General features: G+C 47.1%; 1 protein-coding gene across 1 annotated transcript in view; it reads right to left on the bottom strand.

Annotated features, from left to right (window-relative positions):
* LOC121291717 (glucocorticoid modulatory element-binding protein 1-like) overlaps window positions 1–6,224 on the bottom strand; it is a 46,709-nt gene extending 40,485 nt beyond the window's left edge. The window contains exon 1 of the mRNA XM_041213211.1: window positions 5,885–6,224. Within this exon, the coding sequence (XP_041069145.1) occupies window positions 5,885–6,024 (140 nt within the window). The 5' untranslated portion in view covers window positions 6,025–6,224. The remainder of the gene's footprint in view (window positions 1–5,884) is intronic.
* Window positions 6,225–11,340: the final 5,116 nt, after the last annotated feature.

Below are 11,340 nucleotides of genomic sequence, written 5' to 3' on the forward strand. Positions count from 1 at the left end.
CAGGGGACACCCAGGAGTGCTGGAAAGGCACTGTTGCTCAACCCTTTTTGTTTTATTTCATGGAATGGGAACATTGCTGGCAAGACATGCATTTGTTGCCCATACTGCATTGCTGTGGATTTGAAATCACATGTAGGCCAGTCCAGATAAGGATGGCAGATGGGTTTTTACAACAATCGGTGATAGTTGTCATGGTCACTATTACCAACACTAGCTTTATATTCCAGATTTTTATTAACTAAATTCAAATTCCACCAGCTGCTGTGGAGGCATTTGAACCCATGTCCCCAGAGCATTAGCCTGGGCCTCTGGATTACTAGTCCAGTGATATTACCACTACACCACCGTCTCCCCACCAAATTTCTACAAAATACAGGAGTGGCATCCCGCCCCACCCACCAGAACTATATTAGTCCAGGAAGTTCAGGCCCAAATTATACCGTGGTTAAAAACAGACTTTGGGCCACCTAGACATTCACCACTAATCACCGGTTAATTCTTCTTCATTTGAGACTTCCGGCTTTTCTTTTCTAAGAAGTCATTTTTCACTTGGATGAACATTCCCCAGAAGCAAAAATGTTTCAAGAGAGTTCCAGTCAGAAGATGTTTCCAAATCAAAATGGTTTTAAACATGTATATATCAGGAACAGACCATGACATCAAGCAACAGGGAATAAGATAAGTGTTTGAAAAGAAATATAAAAAGAATTGGGGATGATTATGGAAATGGGGTTGAGTAGACAGCTCCCTGTGAAGAGCTAGCACCAGGGTGGGCACAAAGGGTTGAACATTCCCCTTTCTGTGCTGTCATTCTGAAGATTTTTTTCTAGCAATAGGTCATTGATCTGAAATGTTAACTCTGTTTCACTCTCTGTGATGCTGCCCATCATGTTGAGTATTTCCAGCATTTTATGTTTTTATTTTATATTCCCAGCTTTTGCCCCAAAGCACTTTAGAACCAATTGAGTGCTTTTTTTGAAGTGCAGTTCACTGTTGTAATGTAGAAAAAACAGCAGCCAATTTGCACACAAACAGAAATGAGATAATGATCAGATCATTTATTTTGTGTGTGTTATTTGTGGAAGGATAAACATTGGCCAGGACACCAGTGAGAACTAACCCTGCAGTGAAGTGCAGTTCCATTCATGCCTCTGGATCCTTTATGTTCACCTGAGGGGGCAGGCTTGGTTTAACGTCTCATCTGAAAGACCACTGACCATGCAGCAACCTCTCAGTATTGCACTGGGGTTGTCAACCTGAATTTTGTGTTCAGGTCTCTGGAGTAAGACTTGAAGCCATGAAGGGCGGAAATGTATTTTTTACAAGAATAATCATATTTTGCCTATACCTAAGATTAATTCCAAATTATATTTGTCAGATTATATTTTAATTATATTTAACTTATTAAATTATATACTTATAGCAATTTTAGCATCTAACTTATCTTGATTGGATTTTTAAACTTGATTTATATTTAATTTTAGCATTTTATATGATTTGCATGTCACTACCTAAAGCCATTTAACAAATTTGTGTTTGAGCTTTCAAAATATAATCTATGTAAATAACAATGTATTTAAACCAGTGAGAAGTATAAACATTTGTTTATATTTAACTTTACTTAATGTTTGATGTTAATTTAATTTAAAATTTAATGCATTTATCTACATTTAAGTTTCTTTTGCATTTATGCTGCATGTTAAATTTTAATTTTATTTTACATGCTTTTATGTTTTTACTTTTCTGATTCACTACATAGAATTTACAGCACAGAAATTGGTCCAAATGGCCAATGTTTACGATCCAGGCAATCCTCCTCCCACCCTTTTTCATCTGAACTTCTATTCCTTTCTCCCTCATATGATCATCTAAGCTCTCCTTAAAATGTATCGATGCCAGTCACCACAATCACTCCAAGTGGTAGCTAGTTCTACATTCCAACCACTCTCTGGGTAAAGATATTTCTCCTGAATTCCTTATTAAAATTCATTAGTGCCTATCTTATATTTGTGTACCCTAGCTTTGGACTTCCCCACATCTTCTCCAAATTTAATTTCTATACATTTCACAGTATTTTATTTACAGTATGCAAATATTTACATTGGTTATAATTTTACATTGATGTAATTGATTAGCATTTAGAATTTAACAGATATACAATTTAATCTTATAATGTACTTAATTATAATATAAAATTTATAATTTAATTGCATTTTTAAAAAATATTGGTAGGTTAGTTAGTTTTACAAATTATAGTTCAGTGCTTATATTTTAATATATTTAATTTATTGCTTAAAATTGAATATATCCGATTTAGTTGCATAATGAAACTTAAATTAATTTTTAAATATATTTCATTAACATGCATTGTTTAATATCTACATGCTTGGTTTATTATAATGTATTTATTTTATTGTAGTTCAACATATACTGGACCAGATGCTGGGGCGCACCCTGGTGACGGCAAAGGTTGCTGCGCCGACTTTTTTTGCATCCTTCCAGCCAGGGTTTCCTGTCTCACCTGCAGGGGAAGAGTTGGCGGTGGGGACGGGGGGGAAAGAGTTGGCGGGGGGGGGGGGGGAGGGGGAAGAGTTGGCGGGGGGGGGGAGGGGGAAGAGTTGGCGGGGGGGGGGGGGGAAGAGTTGGCGGGGGGGGGGGGGAGAGTTGGCGGGGGGGGGGGGGGAAAGAGTTGGCGGGGGGAGGGGGAAGAGTTGGCGGGGGAGGGGGAAGAGTTGGCGGGGGAGGGGGAAGAGTTGGCGGGGGAGGGGGAAGAGTTGGCGGGGGAGGGGGAAGAGTTGGCGGGGGAGGGGGAAGAGTTGGCGGGGGAGGGGGAAGAGTTGGCGGGGGAGGGGGAAGAGTTGGCGGGGGAGGGGGAAGAGTTGGCGGGGGAGGGGGAAGAGTTGGCGGGGGAGGGGGAAGAGTTGGCGGGGGAGGGGGAAGAGTTGGCGGGGGGGAAGAGTTGGCGGGTGGGGGGGAAGAGTTGGCGGGTGGGGGGGAAGAGTTGGCGGGTGGGGGAAGAGTTGGCGGGTGGGGGAAGAGTTGGCGGGTGGGGGAAGAATTGGCGGGTGGGGGAAGAATTGGCGGGTGGGGGAAGAATTGGCGGGTGGGGGAAGAACTGGCGGGTGGGGGAAGAACTGGCGGGGGTGGGGGAAGAACTGGCGGGGGTGGGGGAAGAACTGGCGGGGGTGGGGAAGAACTGGCGGGGGTGGGGGAAGAACTGGCGGGGGTGGGGGAAGAACTGGCGGGGGTGGGGGAAGAACTGGCGGGGGTGGGGGAAGAACTGGCGGGGGTGGGGGAAGAACTGGCGGGGGTGGGGGAAGAACTGGCGGGGGTGGGGGAAGAACTGGCGGGGGTGGGGGAAGAACTGGCGGGGGTGGGGGAAGAACTGGCGGGGGTGGGGGAAGAACTGGCGGGGGTGGGGGAAGAACTGGCGGGAGTGGGGGAAGAACTGGCGGGGGTGGGGGAAGAACTGGCGGGGGTGGGGGAAGAACTGGCGGGGGTGGGGGAAGAACTGGCGGGGGTGGGGGAAGAACTGGCGGGGGTGGGGGAAGAACTGGCGGGGGTGGGGGAAGAACTGGCGGGGGTGGGGGAAGAACTGGCGGGGGTGGGGGAAGAACTGGCGGGGGTGGGGGAAGAACTGGCGGGGGTGGGGGAAGAACTGGCGGGGGTGGGGGAAGAACTGGCGGGGGTGGGGGAAGAACTGGCGGGGGTGGGGAAGAACTGGCGGGGGTGGGGGAAGAACTGGCGGGGGTGGGGGAAGAACTGGCGGGGGTGGGGGAAGAACTGGCGGGGGTGGGGGAAGAACTGGCGGGGGTGGGGGAAGAACTGGCGGGGGTGGGGGAAGAACTGGCGGGGGTGGGGGAAGAACTGGCAGGGGTGGGGGAAAGAACTGGCGGGGGTGGGGAAAAGAGTTGGCGGGGGTGGGGAAAAAGAGTTGGCGGGGGTGGGGAAAAAGAGTTGGCGGGGGTGGGGAAAAAGAGTTGGCGGGGGTGGGGAAAAGAGTTGGCGGGGGTGGGGAAAAAGAGTTGGCGGGGGTGGGGAAAAAGAGTTGGCGGGGGTGGGGAAAAAGAGTTGGCGGGGGTGGGGAAAAGAGTTGGCGGGGGTGGGGAAAAAGAGTTGGCGGGGGTGGGGAAAAAGAGTTGGCGGGGGTGGGGAAAAAGAGTTGGCGGGGTGGGGAAAAAGAGTTGGCGGGGGTGGGGAAAAAGAGTTGGCGGGGGTGGGGAAAAAGAGTTGGCGGGGGTGGGGAAAAAGAGTTGGCGGGGGTGGGGAAAAAGAGTTGGCGGGGGTGGGGAAAAAGAGTTGGCGGGGGTGGGGAAAAAGAGTTGGCGGGGGTGGGGAAAAAGAGTTGGCGGGGGTGGGGAAAAAGAGTTGGCGGGGGTGGGGAAAAAGAGTTGGCGGGGGTGGGGAAAAGAGTTGGCGGGGGTGGGGAAAAAGAGTTGGCGGGGGTGGGGAAAAAGAGTTGGCGGGGGGTGGGGAAAAAGAGTTGGCGGGGGTGGGGAAAAAGAGTTGGCGGGGGTGGGGAAAAAGAGTTGGCGGGGGTGGGGAAAAAGAGTTGGCGGGGGTGGGGAAAAAGAGTTGGCGGGGGTGGGGAAAAAGAGTTGGCGGGGGTGGGGAAAAAGAGTTGGCGGGGGTGGGGAAAAAGAGTTGGCGGGGGTGGGGAAAAAGAGTTGGCGGGGGTGGGGAAAAAGAGTTGGCGGGGGGTGGGGAAAAAGAGTTGGCGGGGGTGGGGAAAAAGAGTTGGCGGGGGTGGGGAAAAAGAGTTGGCGGGGGTGGGGAAAAAGAGTTGGCGGGGGTGGGGAAAAAGAGTTGGCGGGGGTGGGGGAAAAAGAGTTGGCGGGGGTGGGGAAAAAGAGTTGGCGGGGGTGGGGAAAAAGAGTTGGCGGGGGTGGGGAAAAAGAGTTGGCGGGGGTGGGGAAAAAGAGTTGGCGGGGGTGGGGAAAAGAGTTGGCGGGGGTGGGGAAAAAGAGTTGGCGGGGGTGGGGAAAAAGAGTTGGCGGGGGTGGGGAAAAAGAGTTGGCGGGGGTGGGGAAAAAGAGTTGGCGGGGGTGGGGAAAAAGAGTTGGCGGGGGTGGGGAAAAAGAGTTGGCGGGGGTGGGGAAAAAGAGTTGGCGGGGGTGGGGAAAAAGAGTTGGCGGGGGGTGGGGAAAAAGAGTTGGCGGGGGTGGGGAAAAAGAGTTGGCGGGGGTGGGGAAAAAGAGTTGGCGGGGGTGGGGAAAAAGAGTTGCGGGGGGGTGGGGAAAAAGAGTTGCGGGGGGGTGGGGAAAAAGAGTTGCGGGGGGGTGGGGAAAAAGAGTTGCGGGGGGGGTGGGGAAAAAGAGTTGCGGGGGGGTGGGGAAAAAGAGTTGCGGGGGGGTGGGGAAAAAGAGTTGCGGGGGGGTGGGGAAAAAGAGTTGCGGGGGGGGTGGGGGTGGTGTTGTGGGTAACTGAATTACACCAGAGATTAAACAGTGTAACAATGCTAGGATTAGTATCCGAGGAGGTAGCACGTATGTTGGCCAAGTCTCCGCCACTGAGCTCAGTATAAGGGACGGGCCCCCACCAGCACAAGTCAGCTCATTGAACGTTTAAACTTCCCGGGCAATCGCCTGTCTGCGTCAGGATTTCCGATGGGTCCTAAGGCGCAACAGCGGCGTAGGGCTGAACATTCGCCGCTTTAGGCATTGAGACACCTGGCCCAATGTACTTACAGGTTAATGCTTATATTTTAACGTATTCACATATTTTAAAGGTATCAGGGTTTAATATTTTAAGGTTTGTGTAGTCTCACATTTATATTTTCATTATATTTAATTTATTGGAATGTGATTGTGCTGTCTCTTGTTTCCACAGGCTATTCCCCAGGCCCTTTGCTGAGGGTATATGAAGCCGGCAGACCGCTCCTTACCCATGTTGGACCGGCTGCAGCTGTAGGATGACTTGGGTCTTGCTCTCCTCCGAGCTCTCCCCCTCCAGACTCGCGGGCTCGGCCTTCACCACGACCACATCCCCAACAGGCACCGCGTTCACCTCGGCCGCGTTCGCCATTTTTCCTTCTCGCTTCCCCCTCTCGCGCCAAACGATCGCCCGCCGCCGCCTCCGAGCGAGCCTGCGGGGCCCACCGGCCCACCCGCGGGCTCTGACTGGCGCTAAACAACCGAGAAACGGCCGAGGCCCCACGGTCGCTGCTTCGGCGCTTTTCCGTCACCAACGTCTCCCTGCCAGCGTCGGCGCGGCGTGATGTCCTAACGTTATGGCGCCGGCGACTGCGTCACCGTCACATGCTACGTTCCGTCTTTGGGCCCATTCCAAATTGGAACTGCACAGTGCGCCGCCATATTTCATACTGGCAATCATTACATTGCGATACCATTGCAATCCTTAATTTTAAGATTTTTTTAAAAAATCCTTACTAATTTATGAATACATTCCCAGCGGATGTTAATAATGGACGTCATATTTCGGAGTGAAGCCTAGCTTGATAGATCCTAACTTTTTAGTAATTGTGGGAAGAAAGTTACTGAACAAATTCACGAGTCCGCTGATGAACTTTTAACACAAAGAATAAAATATTATTAAACAAGAAAAATAAATTATATTACGCCAGACAAAGAGGTTGGAAAGATCTCAATATAAACACAAGAAGATGCTTCAAATTCAAACTATTCCTTTAATCCAGCAATACCTTCACAGCGAAGAGTTACCACTAGCTGGACACATAAAGGCTTCAGGCGTGGGACTGGCATAGTTTTTTTCCGGTGACCTCCTGAGCATTCTCTTGATGTTTTTCACCAACTCTTATCTCTCCCTGAGACACCCAAAAACCACACTGTAAACTCGGTCTTCCAGTAGGGCCTCTGCTAAACTGATCACTTTACTGAGTTCTGTAACTGACTATTCAGTCAACTACTGTCCCAATAGCCTCGTAGTTTTTGCTTCTTAAAGGGCTGAAAATCCCCGTCTTCACTCTCTGACACACACTGAACTCTCTCCAATAAATAACAGGTGTAACCAAATCAGATTACATGGATTTCTGTAAAAATCCATCCAAACGTTTGTCACATTGTGAGCCAACCAATCTCATTGAAACTTTGACTTTCTCAGGAGGGTTTCCAACGTCCACATTTGAAGTTCTCGCCTTGGAATACTTTCCAAAAGTTGTCCTCAGTCAGGCGGTTTCAACAATGGCAAACCTCACAGGGTTTCAATCTTCCCTTCCGAGATTCCTTTCCTCTGGATTTCCACAAGCATTCAAGTCTCGCCTTCCAAGCACGATTTCAGATCTTTGGCCATGTTAAGCAGAACACAGCTGCTCTAAAGGGGCATCTTTGCCCCAATAGCCCAGAACACAGAGTCACCAACCTTTGGCTGCCTTCTCAGATCATTAGGGCTTTTCTTGTGCGCACTTTGTTTAAAGTCTGCTCTCTGCAGCTCTTGTATTTGGAGCCTAAGCTCTGCTCCTTTCTTTAACTTCAATTAAGGGAATCTGGTCCTGTCCCTTGGCTTTTCCCCTTACCTTGGACTTCTTTCTGGGGCCTTCTCCCTGTGCCCCTCCCGTGTCCTGCCCATGGGGCATCTACTTGGATCATCTGACCTGCTTTTCGCGCCATTCCTCTCCCTCTTCTCTGCACAAGCACACAGGGCTGGCCCTCGGCCTAAAGAACGCAAAACCACTGACCTGCACTTTAGCAGCCATTTACCAGCCAGCGCATGCACAAAAAGCCTGAGGCTTGTTGGGAACTTGAGTTTCCGACCTCCAACTTCATGATAGGATCGACATTTTTACTTTTTGTAATTTATTTTGAAAATATTTTTAAAATGTGGTTTTGTATTTTCATTTATTCGCCGTTTTCAGTTTTGGCAATTATTTTTGACCTCCAGTTCTCCTTTTATTTTTCTGAAGTTACAATCATAGAATCATGAAATGTTTGCAGCACGGAAAGAGGTCATTTGGCCCATTGTGTCTGCGCCAGCCAAACAAGGAGCCGCCCTGCCTAATCCCGCTTTCCAGCATTTGGTCCACAGCCCTGCAGGTTACGGCACTTCAGATACATATCTAGACACCTTTTAAATGAGATGAGGATTGCTGCCTCTACTACCCTTTCAGGCAGTGAGTTCCACACCCCTACAACTCTCTGGGTGAAAACATTTTTCCTCATCTCTCCTCTAATCCTTCTACCATTCGCTTCGAATTTATTCCCCCAAGTCACTGACCTCTCTTCCAGTGTAAAATGTGCCTTGCGTGTGCACATACAAAGATACTTGATCAAATCTAAGAATCCTTCTTTTAGCTTATATATATTTGACGGTTTCCCATGTTTAAAATTAACCTCAAATCCTTTTATCACCATTGTGATGGGAGTCAATTTCTCTCATCTTTGTTCATTAATGTTTCTTCTGCCAGGTTCACTGTTGGGATCTCTCCCTGTCTGCCAGTGTCGACTGTGGAGCTGCAGGCAAGTTAGAATGAGGAAATCTATTGGAAGAGGTTGGTAAAACTGGAAACAAGGGGAAAAAAACAGCAAGTGTGCCTCGGAGTCCATCTCTCCTGGAGGGCCTAAGGGGCAATGGAGTTGGTGGAGGGGACAAAATTTCCCTCATCTTTCTCTCAGGATCTCACTCTCTTGAAGTCATACTGTTGGATTAAGTGAGATCTGTGACACTGTCAGGGTTTGAACTCATAAAATTAAAGATAAAAATGTAATTTCATATTAATGTATTCTGTTTTGACTATAAATAGCTTAAATTACTAAAGGTACTGTTGCTGCACTAAGTAGATGTATATCAGGAAAGAAGTGATCATTGGCATCAATGAAATTATTTGAAACGCCAAAGTCATTTTGCAATAAACACCTTTTCAATGGGTGTATTATTCACAATAGCACTGGAATATGTTTAACATTCATACTATACACAAAACAGAGAGTATTCCTTCAGGACATAAATAAGGTCAAGGAGAACAGCAGCAGCGATGATAGTGGACCAGAGAAAGGAATTAAACAAAAAACAACACTTACAAACAAATTACTTCCACTAACAAACAGGAAAGCAGGAAGCAAAAAACAAAATGCTGCTATTGCTGGAAATCAGAAAAAATGCATAGAAAATGCTAAAAACACTAAGCAAAGCAGACAGCATCATAAAGGAAGGAAAATATTAACATTTCGAGGGGGTGAAGAAAATGGTGGCTGATTGGGAAAGCTTAAGACAGAGGACATTAAGGAATTGACAGTTGAGGGGAGGTAAGGATTGAAAGAGATAAAGGGTCACAGATGAGCAGTGGGGGAGCATAAGGGAGGGTAAGAATGGGAGAGACAGATTCCGGTGAAGCAGATGAGGGAAATGGGATAAAGGGGAGGGCTGAAGTGAGGGAATTAGTAGCAAGATACACATCAGGCAGCAAAGGGTTAGGAGATGATGTTCTATTAGACCCTCCAATGCTAAATGACAACAATAACTTGTAATGATTACCTGGCACATTATTACGTAGTGCTGTATCATCTATTCCCCACAAATCACATAGATTACACAGAGAAAAAATATTTGCCATTTATTTCCTTCAGGACTGAAATTTCTAATGCCCAATGTAAGATTTAAAATGAAATTTAAAACTGCATAGTTTTATGGTTTAATGACATGATTAAATATGTTTTGTTCTTTTGATGCTTTTTTAAAAGTTTTTATTAAAGCATCAGCCTCTCTCAAAAGCCTGTGTTTGAACATGATGTGACTGCTGGCTAAAAGCAGATTGTGTTCAGCCTGAGTATGTTCAGGGTAGGCCAATTTCTTAGGATGCATCAGTACTATTTGTGAATGCACTTGTTAGAATACTGAGCTTTGTCTTCTAACAGCATTTATTTAGCTGTTTCCTAAAATTATTTAAGAAAGAGACAATTTTGAAAAGCTTTATTCAGGTAAAATATATCCAGAGAGAGAACAAAAAAGGGAAGGATGTAGGAAAATAATGTGTAAATTATTTAAGAAACACAGAGCTAAGTGCAGGCCTACTCAAATTGGTGCACTGATGATATCTATTTAAATCTACTCTGATGAGGATTTTCCAAAAACTTGAATCAATATCATCACCAACACAGATTATCTGGTAATTGTGGAATTTTGCTATGCGTGTATTGCCAGCTGCATTTCTTGCATTACAACAGTGATTACTGTTATATTGTTATATTGTTTGTAAAGAGCTAGGAACTAAATGTTATATGTGGGTATATATCCCATGGTGTCACATTCACTTTCGCAACACAGTTGTGTGCTGAATAACAATGTATCAGTCCAGCAGTCATGAAGACAGCAATACACTTGACAAAGCTCCAGCATTTTGAGTCTGAAGTGTAATTATTTTCAACTTATGGGTACCAGAAGACATAACATATACACTCCAAAAAGTAATTTATTGGTTGTAAAGCATTTTAAGACATGCAATGGTCGTGAAAAGCACTACATAAATGCAAGTCTTTGGGCGGGACTTTCCGGCCCTGCCTGCCGCCGGGATTGTCCGGTCCCGTCAAAAGTTAATGGACTGGGCTTCTGGGCTGCCGAATCTCTCAGGGTGGGTGCTGACACGACAGGGCCAGAAATCCCGACTTTTATTTTATTTTCAAGCCTTGCTCTACATTAGGACAACTGCACTTAACATATCCCTCCATGTGTGGCCACATAAGAACAAGGGCCTTTAAATATTTTTCATCCATATCTTTTATATATTAACTGCATTAGGGAAATTATATTTGTGTTAAATGAATGTACATTTTAAAATGTTAGGCTTATTTTTGAGCTAGGAGGAGGTCTTGTGGTGCAGTGAGTAGCATCTCTGCCTCTGAACCAGTGGCTCTGGGTTCAAATCCCACTCCAGGACTTGATAGCTAAGAAAGATGTGTTTATGATGTTGAGTATCAACATGTAAATCCTTCCAATGTGCACCAAGGGCACGGTAAGAGCTGGGGAGCTTCCTGGTTAGCAGTGTGATAGAAAGGAAATTCCTATCACTATCCATAGCTCCATGCTACAACATGTGAAGGTCTATGTTGCTACAGCAACTCAAACTAGCTGGCAGGACAGACCCAGCAGAAGTGGCGGCACAGTGGTATACAGTCGGGAGGGAGTTGCCCTGGGATTCCTCAATATCGACTCCGGACCCCATGAAGTCTCATGGCATCAGGTCAAATATGGGGCAAGGAAACCTTCTGCTGATTACCACATGCCACCCTCCATCAGCTGATGAATCAGTGCTCCTCCATGTTGAACACCATTGGGGGCAGCACTGAGGTTGGCAAGGGCACAGAACACACTCTGGGTGGGGGACTTCAATGTCCATCACCAAGAGTGGCTCGGTAGCACCACTAGTGACCG

This window comes from Carcharodon carcharias, chromosome 19, assembly GCF_017639515.1.
Source record: "Carcharodon carcharias isolate sCarCar2 chromosome 19, sCarCar2.pri, whole genome shotgun sequence".
In the NCBI taxonomy this organism is placed as follows: domain Eukaryota; kingdom Metazoa; phylum Chordata; class Chondrichthyes; order Lamniformes; family Lamnidae; genus Carcharodon; species Carcharodon carcharias.